Consider the following 23,873-nt stretch of genomic DNA (forward strand, 5'->3'; position numbering starts at 1 on the left):
GTAACGAATACATGCGGTTTGCTCCAGCTCTATTGTTGAAGAATGTACGCAGCGGATCTATGGTGCATTCGCTCGTTCCACTTTGTGCTAATGGAGCACCTAACTTGTAACCTTGTACATTATGTAAATAATTAAATATTTGTGTGGCCTAACTTAGTTAGTTTTACTTTGGAACCAGCACCAATTATCTCTCGTAACTCATCGCATTTTAATACCAAACAGCACCCTCAACAATACTTAAATATATCAACTAGAACAGCTTCCACTATTTTCAGGAACACCAAACATTTTGGAAAATTAATTAATTCGTTATCCGGCAATGTATAATTAAATCATTCACATGAATGTGCCGTAAGGAAGGAGCTCGAACGCTTATTCAGACAAGATGATTTGATGCCATACAAATTAGGTAGGATTACGCAAATCAATCATTTGAGTGTAAGCTTTTAAAGACCGTACTTTGGAAGCTCCTTGGCTTTTGTGTTCTGACGTTTTGGCGGCAACTGCGAAGCAAAAGAATGGATATTCGAGTTGAACGTTTTGCTCATCATTTATTTCGCTATGTGTTCCACGAATTAAAAGTGCCAAAGGAGAAGATCTACCCCATCAATAATGAAATGGTGTCTAATGACTATACCGACGATATTGGATTTGCGGTTGTTACGAATGCGCTGTGCTTTAGAAGTGACATAAAGCATGCTTTCGATAAGAATCCAAAGCTGGTTATGGGAACCACAGATTTCGAAGATTTAGTGCGGAGGTGGTTGGACGTTTTCATACCGAAAAAGAATATCTTAGACCTAACTATGGGGTCATGTCTACTTTTCGCAGAATTTGCTATACGCAAATATAGCGAAGATGAAAATTTTGATCTAACATCAGTACCCAAATTGTGGGCGAGTTTCTTCATTGATAATTTTTTGGAAGAATTCAGCAGAAAGGAAGGCACAGAATTTCAGGATATCTGGGATGACCTGAAAAAAACAGCAAAAGATGCGCAGATAGTGGACACTGGCGTAAAATCTGCTCTTTCTGAACTTCAACATCCTAACGGTGGTTTGAAAGCGATAGATAATTTCAAAAATTTTCTTCCTCAGAGGCAGTCCAAGATAGAGCAGTTTGACAGTTTAAAACTTGGGAAAGGTCCTTTACAGCAAGTAGACTTCCTTTCACCAGTCCCAGGTTCGTCATATCGGGGTGAAGCATCAGGTTACGAAGTGAATTTAAAGCGATCAACCGCCCTGGAGTCGGAAATTCCTGAGAAAATTGCAAAAGAATCTCCTAAAAAAGGGAGAAATACCTAAGACTCGGGGTGGAGAAAAAAGACCCTAAAATTTAACATAAAATTAGAAAAAATCAATGCAGACAGAAGAACTTTTACGTATGCTGTGTCTCCCGTGACAGATTGAAGATTGCGACATTGAATTTTGATTTATCTAAATAGATAAGAACAGCAAGTTGCGGATATAAGTAATCTTTTCTTGTGAAAAATGGTGCAAGTTTATGAACATTTACATATTGTAATTTCTAGTTCTTTATTGTATTTTTCAGAAAATTCTAATGTATTGCATTTTAATATTTTTAATGTTTTTGATGCTACATTTTTAACTTTTAAGCCTTTTGCTATATCTAATATTTATCTTTCATTGCCCTAACTTTTTGTATGTTAAAATTTGAAGAATTAAATTTAAGTTAAAGCTTTATTTTATCTTGCATTTTTCATTTATTTGCTTTCAAATAATTCTATAATTTAGTAGTTACCGAGTTTATATGTTTATCAGTATCCTACTTTGAATTATTTTTAAAATCGATAATCTGCTCATTTCTTAGCTTGGGGATGGATTTTTTTTCGCACGCTTGCATTTTCACATCACTAAGAAAATGAATATGTTACTTATCCAAATGTATGAGAAATTTTAATCTTAACAGCATGCAAAGCACTGCTTCTTAATTTACCGATAGATTTTAAATTCTTCACACAAGAATTGTAAGACTCTGCATTAAAGCGAAATTTGTTACAGAACGCCTTCAAAAATCAATTTTGACAATTTCATCATTTGTTCATACTGTAAGTGCACACTCATTTGCAGTCTATGTAATAAATTCCCATTTACTCCTAAATATCTTAAGTATTTACCTTCAGGTGTGCAACAAATCTTAGTCAAGTGTTTCAATTAAATTTTTGTTTTACAGAACATTCATTTCTTATGTACTGAACAGTATTGCAATGTCATCTCTGAGCTAGGCGATATAAGCAGTTGCTTAAGATACCGAATTTCTGAGGGCACCAGTTAGATTGCTGTAACAGGCGAAAATCAAAGGTACATTTCGCTTTGAATTGTTATGCTTCATTAATGCAGGATGCCAACTCTGTCATGTTTAGAAGCTGACAGTGTTGGAAATGGGCACTATCCAATAGTACAGTATTTTAAATTAACTTCGAGAATGAATACAAATATTATGTTAACCTTTAAGTGGTATACTTGGAAATTAAACTCTATGCTAATTTTAAATATTTCTCCAATACCTTAATTCAAGAAAATAACCAAGAATGTAGTCTTTATATGGCATAAGTTCCAGTCGGATTTGAAAGCCTCAGGATACACATGCTTTATTTTAAGCAAAGACTTAAGTCAATCAACCATGCAATAAAAAAACAAATTGGCAACCCTTGAGGACCTCTTAAAACATCCCCGCGTAACAAGCATACGATTCTTGCCCATGGTACTCGCAATAGTTAACAATTGAAAGAGCGTGTTACTTGCATGAGGTGGATATCACGGTTAATAGATTTGTGATCACTGTTTTATTGTTGAACTGATAATTCCTAACTTGTTTCTCTTTGGATAGAAACATGAAGGGAATATACATGGAGTCGACTGATGAAATTCGGGATTATCATCGAAAAGATGCGTGATTGTGCTCTTTATACAGCCAAGTGAATGTTTAAATTCTTGTTTCAGATGCATTTAAGCAGCTAAATTTTTCAATCGTGTTATTTAGCAACTTGCTTCTTAAAAGCTTCCCTAGATTAGTTTCTCAGCCATTGGTACGTGTAACCACAAGAGTACAGGAAAGGTCTCTGGGATACGAAGGAAAGATGTGACTGTAGTCATTGATGGATTAATTGAGCTTACAATGAAAAGCTGCTGTATCGGTTAATACTTCCAATCCAAAAATTTCATTATGAAGAATCAAACTACTTAAAATAAATCTGAAATAATTTAGAAAGCTATAAATGCTTAATTCAGTTTAAGTATATATTCTTTCTGCAGGATCAGTATTTGCGAGAGGGCTAAGACAACCAGTCGATAACACAATTAGTGCATTTCAAGAATCTTTACATCATTACATTGATCATCCACTCACTCATTTATTATTCTTGGAGATTTAATCACTTGCACTGTGAGTAAACTTCACAGTTGCGGTGCCGGACGCTACAATATAACAAGCGGTAAAGTGTCTCATTTATGTCGCTCTGCATCTGCGAGTGCAATCCAGAGCTGTAACTCAAGAAATAAACAATTTTGTTGTTAGGCGACATGTGTACCACGTTATTTTCATTTTTGCAATAAATGCCTATCGACGTTATGTTCACGTCGCTCACGGTTTGAGACAAAAGCATCTCGACATACATGGCGCGTCATTTTAGCCCAAGTGGTTAAATGGCAATAACTCTTTCTAAGGAAACCAACAAGTAAATTCACATGGTAAACAAACTGAACAGTTGGTTGATGATCATTGTCTATATATACTAAATATTGGAAATGAGACTTTCTTTTCCCAACCAACCGAGTCATTTCATGCAACAGATATAGCTATCAGTTCTCCCTCACTGCTATCTTAGTTTTCACTTAAAGTTAGTAATGTTCTTTTCAGTTGTGATCATTTTCCAGTTTTTTTCCTTGTTCAAGGATATACCTCCTTTGGAGCTGACCTGTCATTTTATTTATGATAGAGAATACTGATCACTTTTATCATTCCTAGCTGTGATTAGTCAGGAAATAGTGAATAATACAGATATTGAAGATGCAGTGACTGTGGTAACTGACATCATCCTACAGGCAACTAAACTCTCGATTCCTAAATCATCAGTAAGACTTCCAAAGTATGCAAAACCATGGTGGAGCAATGAATGTAAAGAAGCACAGGAAGCAGAGAAAACTGTGCAATATTTCTTACACATACTCGGATCTCCAACCTTCTGACCTATAAGTAGGCTAAGGTAAAGGCACAAAATGTCAGATGGCAGAGCCAGGGAAATATGTGTTGTTTTCTGTGTCATCCAGTTTTTATTTCTTGTTCAAGGATATACCTCCTTTGGAGCTGACCTATCATTTTATTTATGATAGAGAATACTGATCACTTTTATCATTCCTAGCTGTGATTAGTCAAGAAATAGTGAATAATACAGATATTGAAGATGCAGTCACTGTGGTAACTGACATCATCCTGCAGGCAACTAAACTCTCGATTCCTAAATCATCATCAAGGCTTCCTAAATCATCATCAAGGCATCAAGTATGCAAAACCATGGTGGAGCAATGAATATAAAGAAGCACAGGATGCAGAGAAAACTGTGGAATGTTTCCTACAAATACTCGGGTCTCCAACCTTCTGACCTATAAGCAGGCTAAGGTAAAGGCACAAAATGTCAGATGGCAGAGCCAGGGAAATATGTGTTGTTTTCTGTGTCATCAACAAGTTTTGATACTCTGAGAAAAAGAATTTAAGAATGTATTAAGAAAATGTCAAAATCACTCACTTTCTGTCTTGATAGTTTGATAAACAGCAGGGAAGAAACTGCAGATAGTATTTGTGAGGCTTTTGCTTTTGTGTCAAGTAAACCATTTGTCCGCATTTTTTTTTTTTTCCCAATCAGGTACAATCTAAGAGAGTTTCTGTCAAATTTAATGAGCTCAACTGTGAAAATTATAACACAGAATTCACAATACTCAAGATTCGAAGAACTCTTTCTTGGATACTTAAGACAGTTACAACTCTAGATGGTGGGAGCTATAAGTATGTTAAAGTTTCTAAACTACTATGTTAAAGTTTGTGTCCTGTGAATCATTAGTTGCCCTTCTTACCCCTTTTAACAAAGGGTAGAAGAAGCATATTTTCCTAAATATATAGAGGAGAGCTTTAGTTATTCTCATAGCAAAACCTGATAAGGAATCTTGTAAGAATTCTTGCAATTATAGATTGATAAGAATGAACCTGCTGCATTTGCAAAATCTCGAAAAAAAAGATAAACTCTCATCTAGCTCATCACTGGAAAAGAATGATTGCAGTTCTTCATATCAGGGTGAGTTTTAAAGAGGTAGGTCAACTTTGGTTAATGTTGTGATATTTGAGACCTTGCTGTGAAGTTGGGAGGAAACACCTAGTATCTATTTTCTTAGATATAGAAAAAGCATATGATAAGGCTCGGAGATGTGACATTCTCCATGACCTTTGTGATATTAATCTACATGGTAATTTAGCTGTCTTTAAAAAATATATTATTCCAAGTAAAGCTTGGTTCTCTGTTCTCAAAAGCTCAAGAAAATTCTATCGAGCACATGGTGGGGAGCTGACTGCTGTTCTTTGCTCCAGTTCTGTGTAGTGCTGTAATCAGCTCCAAATTAGATTACACCTCTGTGGTGGATGCATCTTCATGTCAATCTGCATTACTAAAGCTTGATCCTGTTTACCATCAGGCATAAGACATTTGTTTTGGAGCCTTCCAATCAACACCTGTACAGAGCTTGTACGTAGATTGAGCCTTCACTTCATTTAAGGCATGAGCAACTGTCTCTTTGCTATTATTTTCCTGTATATTCTTTTATATGATTCAAATGTCCTTTTCCAAGCACAGCCTTCCTAGATTTCTACCTATTCAAAAAGATCTTAGTCATTAGTTGAAGAATACAGCATTTCTGAGATGAAAAGCAATAAATTATTTTCAAATTCCTCTTTGGGATGATGTAAAAATTGAATTTCTTAAAGTTTTCAAACATTTTGAGAACAGCTCTAACGAGGTAATGTAAATGCCTTGTTAAAGCTTTTTAGATCACAGAAATTAATACAACAGTTATTTGTTTACCCAAAACTTGTGCCCAAAAGTTCACTGCAGAGTTTTTCTGAAGAAAACAGTTCTTCTGTTTTAGAAGTTCTAAACTTGAGTAGAGGACCACCAGCGGCCGAGCGGTAAAGACGCTGAACACTGGTAGTTTGGTCTGAAGTTCGAATCCCACGAACAGGCTGGCTGCATGGGCCTTTCGTGGTTTTCCTCATGTGTAACGTGTATATGAGTCAGTTTCCTTTAGAAAGTCCTCCACGAAAGCATCCCTCCCTTTAGGAAGATAGCCCTCGTGTGCTTTGCCATAATTGAATAATCCAATCCAATCCTAAACTTGAATAGTGTCTTAAAGAATGACCATTATGACATTATATACTGCTATGTGTCTGGACATTCGAAATAAAGGGTAAGGGTTTCGAAATAAAGGGAACTTGCAGATATTACAGCAAAGAATTCTGTGGAAGTGTTCAGCAGACCTGTTCCCTTTTTAGACATAACATCTGATATTAGACAGAGAATTTTAAACAAATGGAAGCTACTCTGTGATGTTCAGCTAGTAATAAGTTAAGACGTTTGAAACTTGGGATGGAAAGCTGGAAGAGTGCCAGAAATCGAAAGGAGGATGTGCTGTTAACCCATCTTAAAATCGATCACTCGCATTTACCTTCTAAAAGCAGAGAGTGAGTCAGAGGGTCCTAATTGTGATATTGTTCTGTCCGTTTGTCATTTTTTAATACGTAGGTTGAGACAAAAGTCATGGCAACTATTTTTTTTCTTGAAGATACCAGTCCGGTTGAAAAATGTCACATATACAGACGAAAGGACAAGGTCTTAACTACATGTGTGGACAATAAATAGCACTAAAATATCGTAACACACGAATTTATTACAGTAGTATACAGGGCAATATAGCCTTCACCGTGCAAAAGAATGACAACACAATACACATAAAGTTGATATGACAAACCTGGGCCTAAAGACACTCAATGTAGTCCCCTGCTACTGTCACCACACGCTGCCAACGATGTGGGAGGTGCTGAATACCATCAGCCTCAGCATTTTCCACACCATGTATGAATTGGGTCATCTGTTGGCGCACAGCATTAGCAATGTGCTCTCGTGTTGCAAACCGTCTGCCACGTATTGGTTCCTTAATTTTGGGAATGAGATCAAAGTCACAGGGCAAAAGGTCAGGATAGTATGGTGGGTGCTCCAATTCTTCCCATCCCCTCGCCTTGTCGTGCAGAATTATTGCACTGTCCACAAGATCCGGACGTTTATCCTAAATGCCACATCGCACCTGGAAGCCCCTGCAGTACTGTGCGGTCACTGTTCTGACATGAGGAACAAAGTGGCAAACAATGACACCCCTGACGTCATACGCGACAATAACCATCAATTTGACTGGGGAAGGATTCTGACGCTAGCTCATTATGCAATATCCTGTGGACAGTGCGTTTCTAGATGCCACTTGCCCTCTCTAACTCCAGTAATGTCCATCGTCTGTCTTCACCCATGAGGTGCTTGATGACGGCACGTGCCAAGTCGGTCTGCACACTCACCGGTCATCCCGAACGTTGCTCATCACTGGTTTACACACGTCCTTGCTGAAACTTTCCTACCCACCATGCTACTGTATGATATGGTAGGGCATTATTCCCAAGGGCTTCTACTAATTCACTGTGACACTCCTTCGCATTTCTCCCTCGGAGAACGGCTGTTTTGATGTAAGCGTGCTGCTCAACACGGGTTACTTCCATCTCGCACGGAACTCACCAACTGACTGATTTCAGAGCCCTCCCTACCACAGAGCCATCTGTTGTTCTGCATACACTCTATGCCTGCAGAACTTCTACACAACACATATATGTTTTGTGATCCATTCACATATCTACAAGAAAAAAATAGTTGCCATGACTTTTGCCCCAACCCTCGTAGAATATCCATATTTTAACAGATTTTGATTGAAGCATTTTAATAAATATGACTTGCCTCTTTACTGTATAATGGGAGAAGAGGTCGATACCATTTATTTGAATACCTGAAAGAGATGGGTTTGTATTATGGGTTATAAGTTTTGGATGTATCTACCATGTGTTTGGTTCAAATAGTCTTTCAGGCTAAAAGAAAATGTGCCAAGAAAATCTTCTACTACTAGCTACTACTACTACTCGAACTGCCAAACCCCTAAGCAATTTAATGTAGCTCACAAAAATATTTTAATTATGAATTTGTTGCAAATACAAAGATTTCAAAATCAAGTTCAAGAGAGAGACATTTTCATTATAAATTGAGTTAACTAATTTACAGTGTGATACAAGTCTTAATCAAGATTTGAAGATATGGATTTTATTAACTTTTATTTGTACTTGACATATTTTATAATTATTTGTGAAGAATTTTTTTTTTCCACAATTGAAAATTAATAAGAAGGAAATCTGATTTACCGATGAGCATCTACAATCTGTGATAAAGACAATTTCTAGTATTTCTCTCTAAGGCTTCAAATTTTATCAAAACTGAAATGCCATTAAGTGTCAAGTCGAGGAATAAAAAAATTTATAGTTATATACATACAAATATGTATTTTTATTTATGCATAGAAACGAATTCAATAAATAAGGAAAAGAGACTTAAGTTTGTCATTATTTATTCTCTAGTTTTGTTCTGCCTGGAAAACTTTCTCTGAAAAGTTAAGAAAGTTTTCATAATTTCTTTCAGCTTAAATTGAACTAAATTATTTAATGATTATAGTAAGTCTGGAACTTTTAATTGTCAAATATTTGAATTACAAAGTGTAACCAATATAAGTGTCTTGCAAGTACCAGACTTTAAATTTCAGATACAAAAAATAAATATAAGTTTGAATTTTTTCCGAAAAATGCTTAGTAAACAACATTTATTTTAAACGCTTTTTATTTTGTTAAAAAAAAATTCGAACCGTCAGCTGTTTTTCAGGTTGTGCATGTGGCCCACAGGCAATCTAACCTTTTTCTAAATTAATGTATTGTATTTTTACTAGCGTACAAATGGAAATGTTATTTCTTCAAGTTTTGTATGATCCCTAAATATGATCTTCAACTTTAAAATGTAATATGTATGAGAGTCTTTTTTTTTTTTTTTTTTTTTTTTTTTTTGTTGTTGTTGTTATATTTTTAAGAATGTGTAGGAAATTTTCTCATTATGGACTGAAGGAGTGTATAAAAGATTAGATTTCGTAATTTTTATGAACTTAATTCTTTTTAATTCAAAAAATGGAAAAGCAAAAATATCTCCATCATTTAAAGCATTTTTGTAATTGGAAGTATTGTATTTATTCACATATTTTCCCCTTTTTTTTTATGATTTTATCATACAAAAATAGAGGGGAAGAGATATGCAAAGGACACAGTTACAGAAAAAACATAACAAATGAAAAATATTCATAGATAAACTCTTGGTAATTATCACAATATTATTTATTTAACTCTCTGAGCGGCCAGGGTTTTCGCTAAGAAAGCACAAATTTCCCAAAACTACTATGAGAACAAATTATTTTTTGATTTTAATGTAAAAACTCTCCTGGTTGGTATTTCATGCCTGGATTTGTTTTCTTTTGATATAGTGTCTTAATTTCTTTGATATATTTTAATATGCACGTATATATACATTCTTACAGATATCAGAAAAAAATATTCTAGGCCGTATATGTACGCCCTTGCCGCTTAGAGGGTTAAAAGAAACCTGCATTCTAATCAGATTAAAAATTACTAATGACATTAACATTAAAGTATCTAACACAAGATTTTCATTTATGCTTCTGTTTTAAATCTCATCCACTTTTATTGTTGTTCACTGCTAGCTACTCTTGAGGTCTGAAGTTGTTTAATCGTGATGGAACTGCTATCAAGTCTGCTGTTTGCTAGTTGTCGCCATCATCAATATCGCTATTCAGTTTATCTTTCCACCTGCAATGATCTTCAGAACTGTCCAGAACACTAGATATTCCCTATTTTTTTTAAACTTAACTATTATTGTTTCATCAGTCAGAGCCCATGTACCCCAAATCCATGAACAAATCAATTAGTAAGATCAAAACAATGTCTAAATGAACAAATCTGTTTTAAAATTATGGGAAGCTTGCTTTCTGAACACCTTGAAAAAGGAGAGAATTACGTGAAGCTGGGGAATATGCCATTAAATGCACTATGTGTCTACGACCAAGGGTTTTGAAAGTAAAGGCACTGTGAACTTAGTATATGCAGGATAGTATAAAAAATTTTTACCAATATATGAACCTCTAGTGGCCTATCCACTCAACTAGTCGAAATGAAATTTTAGATATTGTTTGAAGGTATGCATTCAAGATTGTGATGATTTAAAACAACAGAGCTCTCACAGTTATGGTTGCAGTAAAGAAATTCCAAAATTTTCAGATGGTAACACCCACTTTTTTCCCTGGGCAAATTTATTAGCACATTGGAAAACCTTAAATGACAATGGAAAGATACATGTATGACTATAAAACATTTGCAAAGAAGAGCATTATAAAGGATCAGTGATAATAGAGAGGAGAGAAGAAAAAACTGTTTTAGAATTAGAGGTTTTCAATGTGTACAATGTTTCAAGATATTCATCTCCTGTAAATTTGCACTTTCATAGCTGTCACAATCCGCTGACCTCACTTCGGTGGGGTTCTGGTTCTGGAATTATCTGAAACCTTAAGGTCTACAAAATAAGATCTGTCAGAACTGATAGATGCCATAAAATGTGAAGTTATACAGATTCCTCTCTTGTGTTGTTTATGGTCCTTTACAGTACTCTTCTTTGCAGATATTATATGCTGGCAATTTTTGTCATATGGCTAACTTGCCATTTATGGTTGCCCACCAGTAGTCGAGTGGTAAAGCTGTTCAATACTGGTAATTCGGTCCTGGGTTTGAATCCCAGCATATATGTCATGTGTATGTGAGCTAGTTTCCCTTAGAAACTCCTCCGCAAAAACACCCCCCCTTAGGCAGATACTTCTCGAGTGCTGTACCATAGTTAAATAAACCAAACTATATATGGTTTTTCAGCGCCATTTGGTGCAGGGAAAAAGGTGGGAACTTTTAAAAAAATTTTCATTAACCATAACCATGAGAAGCTGTGTTATTTTAAATCATTGCAATCGAGCGCACACCTTCAAAAAATAATATCTGAAATTCATTTCGATTGGTTGAGCAGCTAGGTGGCTAGGAGTTCATATATCGGAGGAGATTTTTTTATAACCACCCTGTATATGTATATATTATGGTTTGCCATTTATTTAAAGATGAGAACATAATATTTTTCAGAACAATGTTCCTTGATCTAGTGCACTGAAAAAAAATTTTCATGACTTTATGTGATCTGCATATTTTAAAATGTATGCATTTTCTTGTCTATTAAAATTTTAAAGACATGAAATAAAATATTATTGAAGAAAATACAATTTTCAAAGCAGAGGATGGAAATGTTATTTTCATTTATTAGATTTTGTATATTTTTATGTTATAAATGCATAAATGAAATTAAGCAAAACACTAAAATAAATTAGTTTGTTTGATTCTTGTAAGATTTTCTTAATTTGAAATGCAGTTGTATTTTAATAAAAGCAAATGTACTTGATCTTGTTTATCTTTTAAATCTGATGGCTTTTTTATGATTAATAGTTGAATGGTCATCGAAAAATACAGTATGAGGCTTATATGTACTTGATTATTTACAGGAATTTTATCTTAGGGGAGTATGTGATGTGTTTATCTAATTTTTAATGGTTCTTTTGTAGTCTGAGAACTGGAATGAACAAAGCAGATTGAAATGCTTATTTATAATTTCTTTTATAGATTTGTATCTGAAATTAAAAACTATGGACATTATAAACATTGTCTCTTTTTTTAGATCTCGATTGGCTTGTCAAATAATTGTTACAGAAGCTATGAATGGTTTAGAATTGAGTCTTCCTGGAGAAGTAAAAGATGCTAGACTGCTTTCTTCAACCTATACCAGTGAAAAGATCAAATAATTACAACTAGAGAGAAACGTTCTAATACCATTATTGTACAGTCTTGTTGAATAAGAATGAGGTTTCTTTGAGGAGGTATCAGGATATAAAATGCTTAGATATTTTAAAATTAAGTGCTGTAATCCTCTTATAAAAATATCAAAATTGTATGGCATATCGGAAGAAATCTAAACATTTATTACATACTGAATGAATTTTCAATAATGTTATTGGTGCACTGTAATATCTATTAGCCCCTTTTTTAAAAAAAATTGGATTTTATTATTGAAAAATTCATACCTTATATTATCACATGAACAGTTCTTTTCTGTTGAATATGCCTAAATGTAATGTTATATACTGTGATATAGGAGAGCATCTCATACCATTCTTAACATTTTAAATTCACTCTCAATTATGCTGCCAAATTTTCTCATGTTTTATGAATAATTTTTATATTATAAATGCTCAAATATTCACATTATAAATTAATATTACATCATTTATAATTTTAAATGTCACATTTATAATAAAAGTAATTCTCAAAATGGCCAATATTTCGTCTGTGGTATGCAACTATACAGATGTACAATTGCTTTTCATCAAAAAGCATTTGGTTTTAGGGGGGGGAATGTTTTATGCAACATTTAGTAGAATATATATGCAGCTATATGAATTAATATGCAACTTTTAGTAATAATAGAATCATTGATTTTAAAGTTGCAGAAATGAACATTTTAAAATTTCTTTGTATAGTATTGCAGCATTATTAAAAATATTCATTACTAGAAAATGTGATATTTAATTTTTGAATGTAATATTCGTGTGAATATTCAGATTATAAAATACATATTTTAATTATTCTTACATTCTTTGTTATATTCTTTTGTATCAAGTTTGGAAATTTTACTCAAAAAGAAAAAATATATTTTTGTAAGTTATTAAATATTCCTTTTTTATATTTTATCTTGTCTAAGGAAATTTTGTACTAGATGTGTCTATAAAAATACTTTTTCTACATATTTGTTTATTTATTGCATTCCACAGCATTTATGCATTGAATATTTATTATTACAGTTCAGCTATTGAAGATCTAAATACAAATGCCATTTTTTAAAAAATATTTGCATATTATGGGCATAAAAGGTTAAGAATAGTTTCTGTAATTTAACCACTGAGCATTATGCATATATAATAGAGAGAGAGTAATACATACAATACAATTTGACTATATTTATGTACTTTCATACTGTTTAAAAGTATTGTTGCATGCATACAGGTTTGTAATAGATTGAATGCGCTCTGAACTGATAATAGCTTGATAAAATTTATTTTACCAGAAGGAACACTTTATGTCTGTCTTTCCACAAAAATACTGATACTTCTCTTCACAGTGTCACAGAAAGCAATCAGTAATTACACATCAAACTACTAAGAATTTTAAATGCAATGCAATGCAAAGTGCATCTAAAGAGTAAAGCTCTCATGGAGGTATCTCAGTATGCCCTAGTTAACCATGAACTGAGATATGATGTTCTCTCTAACCGTATATAGTTATACCCCAGCCACAGAGAAATCTTTATTACCTTCCATTTCTCGAAATTAGTGGAAAGCATTTGAGGTATATTTGTGTTTACAGTTACATATAGGGATCAATGACAATTATTCGATTAGAATACTAATTACAGTTAAACAGGGGCTGGTCAAAAATGTCACCAATTTTGGCCACTTTGGGAGATTTATCACCAAATTAGTCCCCTAATCCATTATCAGTTTAGCGATATCTCACCAGTTTAGCAAAATAGCCATTTAGCTGGATGTTAAGTAGACTTGCTCCTGTATTCTTATTTTTATGATAGAGCTTAGTCCCTTTTAAGCATTTCATGTTACATATATACAAAATTTGTAACACTATTTATTTCAAACTCTTACAATACTATTTTATCATAGTTTTATATATTTCAAAAATGAATATTAACTCACAGTTATTGAAATGAAAGGCCTTTTTGACTGTAAGACTTTATTTTACCTTTTCTGTTTCTTGCAGTATTAAATTACATACAGGTGATACCTAAAAATTTAATACTGGCTTATTCAAAATGCTGTGATTTTTAGACCACTGCAAAAATTTATCATTTAATGCCATGTAATAACCAGTGTACATCAGTCATTTGTAGATGTAATCCTTTAGGAGCATTGGTGGTATTTTTGCATATTAAATTTAAACTATGAGCTGAACAAGGAATAATGTAGCTTTATCATTTCTTTAACAAATAATGGCTTGAATACATTTATGCAGTTCAGCTATATTAGTCCCTTTATCATATCCTTGACCTTAAAAATTTTGAATGTTGAGGCCATCTCTTATAAATAATTTCGTTTGCTAAACGACTTCTAGTTTTCTGTTTTATTTCTACAGAATTTATAAAGCTTTCATCAGTAGTTATGGATCCATCATTAATGTACAGGTATCTAATAATTTGACACAGTTGATCATGATGCAAAATTTCTTTTATGCTATCAAATATCAAAAAATGTTTTTCCCTTTTTCGATAGTAAAAAGAATTTTAATTAAAAATATAATTATAAACTTATCTTTTGCTTTATTAGAATGATAAGAATGGATCTCATTCTGTGACTAGCTACATGATAGACAGTATTCCAAATATCAGTGAGTCCAGAAGTTCGTGCGCATTAAGAGTATGGGTGAAATTCACTATGACGCATTTACTAAATACAATTTTGAGCCTGTTGAAACTTGTCATCAGTTGACTACCATATTATTCAGTTCATCACCAACTTTCGTAAATATCGAATGCATTTTAGTACCCACAGAAACTGAATATTCAACCAAAATAAAACTAAATACATATTGGGAATTACAAATTTGAAACTGTTAGCAAATTTAAATATTTAGGATCAGAAGTTAATACTCTCAATGATTTAATGCCCGAGATCCATAGTAGAGTCACAGATGCTAACTGATGTTTTTTCGGTCTCAAAAAAATACTTGGTCTAACTTCACTAGCAGAAAAACGAAGATTTTAATTTACAAAAGCTTAATCAGACTCATTCTTACATACTCTGTTGAGACCTGGGCAATGACAGAAAAAGCTAAACGTATCATTTCTGTCTTTGAAAGAAACATTTTGAGAAGTATTTTTGGTGGCATAAAATGTAACAATATCTGGAGAAGAAGAACTAACTCTGAACTCTATGAATCCTTTAAAGAAATAGATATAGTAAAATATATAAGGATTCGGAGAATTAAATGAGCAGGCCATCTGTGCAGAATGGATAAAAATCGAGTAACTAAAAAGATCTCGGCCAGACCATTCGGCACCCGAAAAAAAGAGGGAGACATAAACTTAGGTGGCTCAACTGTTTGGAAACGTACTTAAGAATTTTAAAAATAACCAATTGGATGTCCATGGCCAGGGAAAGAAGAGCTTGGAATTCGATTCTAAGAAAGGCAAGGGCCCATCCTGGGCTGTCTGACCATTGAAGAAGATGAATATAGATAATCAGTGCAAACGTGCTGTGCTACATTTTTTATTTTCGTGTGGAGAATCTGCCAGGTTTGCATCGACAAAAATTAATAGTGTACATGGTGAACACACTATTAGTGTAAGGTCTGCCCAGAAATGGTTTAAAAAATTTAAAGTTGGAAAAAGCAGCATTGATGATGAGCCCTGTTCAGGACATTTTGAACTATTAGAACCAAATCAAACGATTAATTCAGAAGTTTATAATGAACAACTTTGCCATCTAAACTCAGAATTGATAAAAAAAAATGCCCACGATTGGTGTATATCGAGAAAGTGTTGTTTCATCATGATAACGCTAAACCGCATTCGGCTCGAACAACGCTGTAAAAAATGAGTGAATTTAATTAGGAGCTTTTGCCACATCCTGCTTACTCCCCAGATATTCCCCCAGTGATTGTCACTTATTCCGTGCCTTACAAAATTTTTTATTGGGAAAAAAATTTTATTCTAAACAGGGTGTACACAATGAACTTTCAAGTTTTTTTTGCATCAAAACCAGAGTCTTTCTACAGCAATGGCATAAAAAAGCTGCCTATAAGATGGCGAGACATTGTAGATAATGGAGGAAAATATATAATTGATTAAAATGTTAAATTGTGTTTATTTATATTTAAAAATTTACCAAAAAATGTGCATGAATTTATGGACTGACCCAATATAATGGAATAAATTAATTCAATTAAGTTCAGGGATGTTCCTGTTATAGATGGCCTGTAGTTTCATGTATATCTCTAAGAGGTAAATTATTTCTTGCAAAATTGCATAAACTATTTCCTCCTTTTTCTTTTTCTGATTCTATTACTTTGTGCAATGAATTGTCTATGAAACAACCCCCAATATTGTTCCCTCCCTTCAAAGCAATCCCATTGATAAGCACTGCAATGAAACAAAATTTTCATGATTGAAATTAGTTTTAAGTTTGACCAATCTCTGAAACCTCTTTGGATTGGAGATAGTAGAACCTGTCTTATTTTAGTAAAAAGAATGCATGAAAAACACAGTATCGCAGAGATCTTTTTTGAACAGATGAGTCAGTTGTGATGAATTCTCTTCCTATTAGAATGCTTCTTAAAAGCTATCAGCATCCTGTCCTTGGTCTGGTGCATGTTCTATGAAGAAAAACTGAATTTTACCTAAAATTGTCAGCCATGATGCAGGATCATTGAAATTGATCAATTTAATGGATTCTTTATCCTCCTTGTTTCCAGAAATTTTGAATGTTTGTTTTTATTTGAATCAGAGTTACTAAATTTTCCAACTTCTACCACATGGTCTTACTTTTTTCGATAAATTACTTATGGAATTTAAATAGCTGCATTGTGTTAGCCATTCTTCCTGCTGTAAAACAGAGCTTTCAGTGAACGTAATTTCTCATTTTCCCCCCCTTTTGTATGCAGTACCACTGGGGTTTGAGATGCCATTTGTGGAAAATTCAATTCTTGCATGAATTTTACTAAGAAATTATTTGAATTTTATTTTTTGGCATTATAAAATTTATAAAAATTTATTCTTGAATGAAATTCATCTAATATTGAAGCAGAAAAAAATATGGTGCCCATGTATAGAGTTTCATTAAACTAAGCCAGATAAAAAATTGATTAAAGAACAGCTGTTTTACGCAGTGCAAAGGCCGATGATATGAAAAAACGACTTCTTTAGTTATAGGAAAGTAACAGAAATCGAGGTGCTTCAAGGATGTTAAAACTGGGCTAGTAGAATATAAAGCAAATCAGAAAGCATTGATGACTTGTCGTTTTTGTAGAGGAAGCTCAAGAAAATAGACTAAACTGTAAAATTTTACTTTTCATGGATCAGTATACCACCCATTCTTAAACGACAGGTTTGTTGCAAAATATGGAAATTAATTTCTTGCCAGCAAATTGCACTAGTGTAGTGCAACCTTTAGAACTGGGCATCATTAAGAATTTGAAAATTTTCTACCGTTCAAAGTTCGATTCAAATAGCCCTACAGAACATAACTACAGGAAATACACAGAATAGTTTAAATATTCTTGAGGCTATGAATGTGATTTCACTTGCCTGGGTTCAAGTAAAACAGTAAACAACTAAAAATTGCTTTATTAAAGAAGTATCTTAAACCCAGAGTCAAGTTCGGAAACTATTGGGATTAGACATTACAAATGAGGAATACATGAACTGTAATCCCAAAATGTAATGACATCAGAGTTATGCATAATTGGAAAACAGATTCAAAACATTTTACCAGATGGAGATTTAAGTAACAGGGATGAAGAAGAAACTGAATAAATAATACCACCTTTAATAAATAATAACATGCTATGTACTGCATAGACACCCTCATAAATTTCTTTGTATTTAATAATACAAACAAGAAAACATTTCAAGACTAGAATTTGATTCATAGCATTCAGATTCGAAATCAAAAACACATCAGATGATTGTTAAATACTTTTTCTTTGTAAAAAGAGTTAAAATTTGCCTTAAATTATTCGGGGGTGGGGATTTCTTATTCAAGATAGTAATTCAAACAAATGTATGATCTTTTCTCTTTAATGTAGCTACATACAAAAAATTTGGATTCTTCTGATTTTAATAATGTAAATTTATATTAATATAATTTTTAAAACATTAATTACAAAAAATTCCTTAAATTGTTTAAAATATTAATTAAATACTTATTTAAAATGTTTATTTTCAATTTGTTTGAACAGTTAATATTTTAAACAGGTTGTACAATAATAAAATTGTGTAACATTAGTATCAAAATTATGTAACTAATATATATCTTTCGCATCGTAAATTAAAATATAATTTGTAATCTTTCTCATTCATACACCATTTGTGAATGATCCCTTGAAAAACATAATTGGTGCTCTATTGTAATTGAAACGAAACTGACAATGAACGACGATCGGAAAACTTCCAAATTATTGACCAGCTGCAGTTGTTTCTGAAAACTGTAATTAAAACGATGAAAATTTTGCAAATAATGATGACGTGTTTAGAGTAGTACACAGAATAGCTATTGATTTCTACTTAAATCCGATAACAAAAACATAAAAAGTGGTGAAAAGGTTTCCCAAATCATCTTCAGCAGCAACTGGCGTACTTTCTAGAGGAAAAAATAAGAGAAAAACATTTTCAAATATCACATGATTTTCTAATAATTACCATATCGAGAAGTGTGTTTATATCACAAATAAGCCTCTCCCAAAAACAACAGCTCACCAGTCGCCTAGTGGTAGAGTCGCTGAACACTGGTAGTTCAGTCTGAGGTTCGAAACCCACGAACCGTCTGGCTGCATGGGTGTTTTCGTGGTTTCCCCATGTGTAATGTGTATATGAGCCAATTTCCCTTAGAAACTCCTCCATGAAGGCATCCCTCCCCTTAGGCAGATAGCCCTCAAGGCTTTGCTGTAAATAAATAATCTAATCCAAAAACAACATTAGGGATTTATTGTCGATTTGGTCTGAACTGGAAAAACCTATTAATCGTCATTCTCATCTCAGTCTTCAGTTTCCGTCTGCAGTATAAGCACACATAAAGGAAGGTGAATTTATGAGTTAACTATAAAAATGGAAGTAGACAATGGATTTGCCGATCTAACAATTGCAAAGGAAGTACTCTCTTAAGTACAGACGAGTATGGCAGAATTCTTCGAAGTCATTGACTAGAATCGTGAACTGAATAATTGTAAGGACATCCTAGTAGAAGTATTGAGCTACATTTTAGATTATGTTGATTTACCGCAGTCTAAACTTTAAAAGTTTTAACTCTAAAATGAAAACGCATTTTTGTAAATCATCTTTTACTTACATAGCTTCTGTTCTGCAAGTGACGGAATTTCTGGATAATTGGACATCTTGGAGAGTTGCCTTAAATTCATTCTTATTTAGCATCTTGAAATAAAGTTTCTATTGTAGCAAGCATTGACTTTAACTATGTTGCCATTCTCAAAGGATTTTTTTGTGAATTGCAAGTTATGTGCAACCTTAAAAGATGCAATTCCAGCAGCGTTCGTTTTGTTTGTGAATTTTGTAAACAATGATTGTTGGGAAACAAATGTGCTCTTCAATTATCTCTTTACCTTTTCTTAGACTGCTGTTAAAAGGATATTTAATATCATACTTTTTCTGAACTGCCTGTTGCAAAATACCATACTATTTTGCTTTTTTTTACTTCCTTGTACGAAGTAAAAAGGAAGTATTGTAATCGCGAAAAGTTTCAGGCAGCATTTTTCGACGAAAATATCCATTTTGACCGCTATCGAATGCAATTTAACGATGTTTTTGCGGGATATCTGTACGTAAAGACAGAATAAAATACTCTTTTCCTTCAAAAAATAAAAATAAAATAAAAATAAAATAAAACCGCTTTAAAATTAATTCTGAAGAGAATTTTTCGTGGCGTCTGTACGAACGTATGTACGTACATACGTATCTCGCATAACTCAAAAACGAGTAGCCTCAGAACGTTGAAATTTTGTATGTAGGACTGCTATAACATGTAGATGTACACCTCGTATTTTGGTTGCAATGGGCCGCACCAAACGTATAGAAATATATTTATATATATATCCACTCTGTTACCCGGCTCAGTGATCTCAGTTTCTTTACTCTTATATGTTTGTAAATTGTACATTTTTTGCTTTAAAAAAATGATTGAATTATGTTGTTCTTATCTTCCGGTTAAGGTTTTTATGCCTTTAGTAAATCTCTATGCAATATTTTTAGAATTATCAACAATTTTAAAGTTGTTTAAGTGCAGCTAAGCCTAATACTCCTCTTGATGGCGGCCATTGATGTTTACATGTGAAACAGGAGACTAGTGGATTTGTTGACAATCTAGAGAAACTTAGCTTCCAACAACAAAGATAACGCATTCATTTATTATTGCCAATTAAATTATGCTTAAATCTTTCTGGAATTTTTTCGAGGAAAGATTTTTCGTGTTTAAGATTTACTTCATAATTTTTAATATAGATATTTTGAGTTTTTATGTATTTTTGCCTTCTCGCAAAGTGAGAACTGAATTAATTAAATGAAAAATACTCAATCGTCTGTGAAAAACTGTTTCTTTTTGCTTTGTTTTGTTTGCTTAATTTCTTTTATACATCATTTTAGCTTTATTATAGTATTTGAATAGAACATGTGGCAACGATTAGATAATTCTATTCCTTAAATGATATAAATTTTGTGCATTATGAGTTATAATATGAACGAAATATATAAGTTAACTGTTATATAATTATTGGATTATATAACAGTTAACTTAGTTCCCGTTACATAATTATTGTATAAGTTAACTGTTATACAATTATTAATACTGTTAAGTGAATCTAGCGCCAGAGCGTCGCTATTGTAAACAAATACTATAGTGAATTTTAAAGAAAGAATGCATTTATTCTATTGTGGTTTATGCGCTGTCGGCGAAGTAGATTTAATTCAATCCAATAAGTTTAAATGAAATGCAAGAAAAATGCTTATAATTTAATATTCCGTACAAGGAAGTCGTGGTGTACACATCAGATTTTTTTTTAACAGAAACTGTTGAATGAAACAAACGCATCTGTTCTTAATCTACTACAAATTCATGAAAAAATATTCCTTTTCCATTTCATTGTTAAAATTATGATTGCAGATACTTTGTTTTCTCTCGGCTTATAAGATAGCATGATAAGTGTAATTATAAAATCCTCAAAATTAATGTTTAAAATATAAAGAAGGGAATATTTTTTTACACCTGTATGAAATGACCAAATCAGCTACTTAAGAGCAACTTCGAAAATTCTTTGTTTTCGCTGGTGTGTGTTTCATGAAGGCTGTGGCAAATAATTGACGGTGCCAGTGTAAAATAACTAGATATATTGTGCGGCAGAGGTATTCACATGGATCAGGGAATGGAAATGCAGCATTCAGTTCCTGAAGCAACCCAACATGACATCAATAACCAAGGCGGAAATACTGACAGCAATGCTGCCGCACAACTTCTACTGTGAAACAGCATGTCGGCTGAGACTTTGAGGATGTGGGGCAACTGAAATTTGAATTTTTCTTTCCCTCTTGGCACTTGATTTCACAAGACTGAGAACGGACCAGATGTGTAATGACGGCCACATCAAAAGTTCTCGCAAGTCACGTGCATTCCTGATCTACAGAATGAAAGAAATTTTATGTGTCTTCAGAATGACTGTTAATTCTTTTGATATCCTTTAAAGCAACCTGTTTTATGCTTCATCTCTTATGCATACATGATTTTTTTCTAGTCAATGACTTCGAAGAATTCTGCCATACTCGTCTGTACTTAAGAGAGTACTTCCTTTGCAATTGTTACATCTACAAATCCATTGTCTACTTCCATTTTTATAGTTAACTCATAAATTCACCTTCCTTTATGTGTGCTTATACTGCAGACGGAAACTGAAGACTGAGATGAGAATGACGGTTAATAGGTTTTTCCAGTTCAGACCAAATCGACAATAAATCCCTAATGTTGTTTTTGGATTAGATTATTTATTTACAGCAAAGCCTTGAGGGCTATCTGCCTAAGGGGAGGGATGCCTTCATGGAGGAGTTTCTAAGGGAAACTGGCTCATATACACATTACACATGGGGAAACCACGAAAACACCCATGCAGCCAGACGGTTCGTGGGTTTCGAACCTCGGACTGAACTACCAGTGTTCAGCGACACTACCACTAGGCGACTGGTGAGCTGTTGTTTTTGGGAGAGGCTTATTTGTGATATAAACACACTTCTCGATATGGTAATTATTAGAAAATCATGTGATATTTGAAAATGTTTTTCTCTTATTTTTTCCTCTAGAAAGTACGCCAGTTCTTTTGAAGATCTCATTTAAATTATTTTATTTATTTATATTTTTACTCATTTCATTCTTTTTTTTTCCTTATGGGATACTTGCTTTTAATTTTTTATTAAGAATTGAGGTTTTTTGATTCATTAATAATATAGTGGCTGTGAAAGAAACTGGGATTAAAAAATTTCTAGAATCAGAATCCTGTGCCAGTTCTGTTAGTTAAGTAACATCTGTTTCGTTTTTATATATGTATTTAATTTATTCTGAAGGTTTCTATCGTAATGTAAATTTAGCAATATTATTGAAAATTTCACAATCTTTGTCATTCTAATACTTGAAATTAGATCAAAACTATATTGCAAAAAAATTACAGTAAGTAAGCTAGATTATTCAAATATGCCACAGCACGCATGAACTATCTGCCTAACGAAAGAATGCCTTTGTGGAGGCCCTTTCTGACAAAAATTAGCTCGTAATCATTTTTTGCAAGGGAAAACCAACCAGGCAGTGAATTCACTGGCTTGGGATCAAACTTCCAGTATTCAGCAGTCTTAACCACTCAGCCACCGAATGGGATTAGAATAAGTAAATAGTCTTTCTTTCACAGTATAGTATCATTAAGTTTGCTATTAAAAATTGTGCTTTTATTTATTGATTCGTCAAGATGAATTTAGTTGTATCATCAGATATGAATGAATAAATTAACATTTTCACTGCAAAGTGTTTGAACCACAAGTTTTATCGATTGTAAAACTAATATTGTATGAGACAACAATGCAAGTGTATAAAGTTTGTATATGTGGGACTTCCAGCATAATTTCTAATTATCGAGAAACATCCTAATATAATCAGTAAATTAATCACCGAGTCATGTTGAGTGTAAAGAAAAGCTCTGCATTAATTTCTTCTTTCGTATTTTATTTCAATAACGAACCCTTTTTTTTTTTTAAACTTGTTGCTGCTGAAGATGATTTGGGAAACCTTTTCACCACTTTTTATGTTTTTGTTATCGGATTTAAGTAGAAATCAATAGCTATTCTGTGTACTACTCTAAACACGTCATCATTATATGCAAAATTTTCATCGTTTTAATTACAGTTTTCAGAAACAACTGCAGCTGGTCAATAATTTGGAAGTTTTCCGATCGTCGTTCATTGTCAGTTTCGTTTCAATTACAATAGAGCACCAATTATGTTTTTCAAGGGATCATTCACAAATGGTGTATGAATGAGAAAGATTACAAATTATATTTTAATTTACGATGCGAAAGATATATATTAGTTACATAATTTTGATACTAATGTTACACAATTTTATTATTGTACAACCTGTTTAAAATATTAACTGTTCAAACAAATTGAAAATAAACATTTTAAATAAGTATTTAATTAATATTTTAAACAATTTAAGGAATTTTTTGTAATTAATGTTTTAAAAATTATGTTAATATAAATTTAA

General features: G+C 32.9%; 1 protein-coding gene across 1 annotated transcript; it reads left to right on the forward strand.

Moving 5' to 3' along the window:
• The first annotated feature begins 371 nt into the window (after positions 1-371).
• Positions 372-13,560, forward strand: LOC146997523 (uncharacterized). The gene is made up of 2 exons (XM_085814729.1): positions 372-1,520; positions 11,966-13,560. Exon 1 carries the CDS (start codon positions 519-521, stop codon positions 1,302-1,304), a length of 786 nt encoding a protein of 261 aa, XP_085670855.1. The 5' UTR covers positions 372-518; the 3' UTR covers positions 1,305-1,520; positions 11,966-13,560.
• Positions 13,561-23,873: the final 10,313 nt, after the last annotated feature.

This window comes from Stegodyphus dumicola, chromosome 4 (assembly GCF_044657685.1).
Source record: "Stegodyphus dumicola isolate Sdum_Otavi_A_Nest chromosome 4, ASM4465768v1".
Taxonomy (NCBI): Eukaryota; Metazoa; Arthropoda; class Arachnida; order Araneae; family Eresidae; genus Stegodyphus; species Stegodyphus dumicola.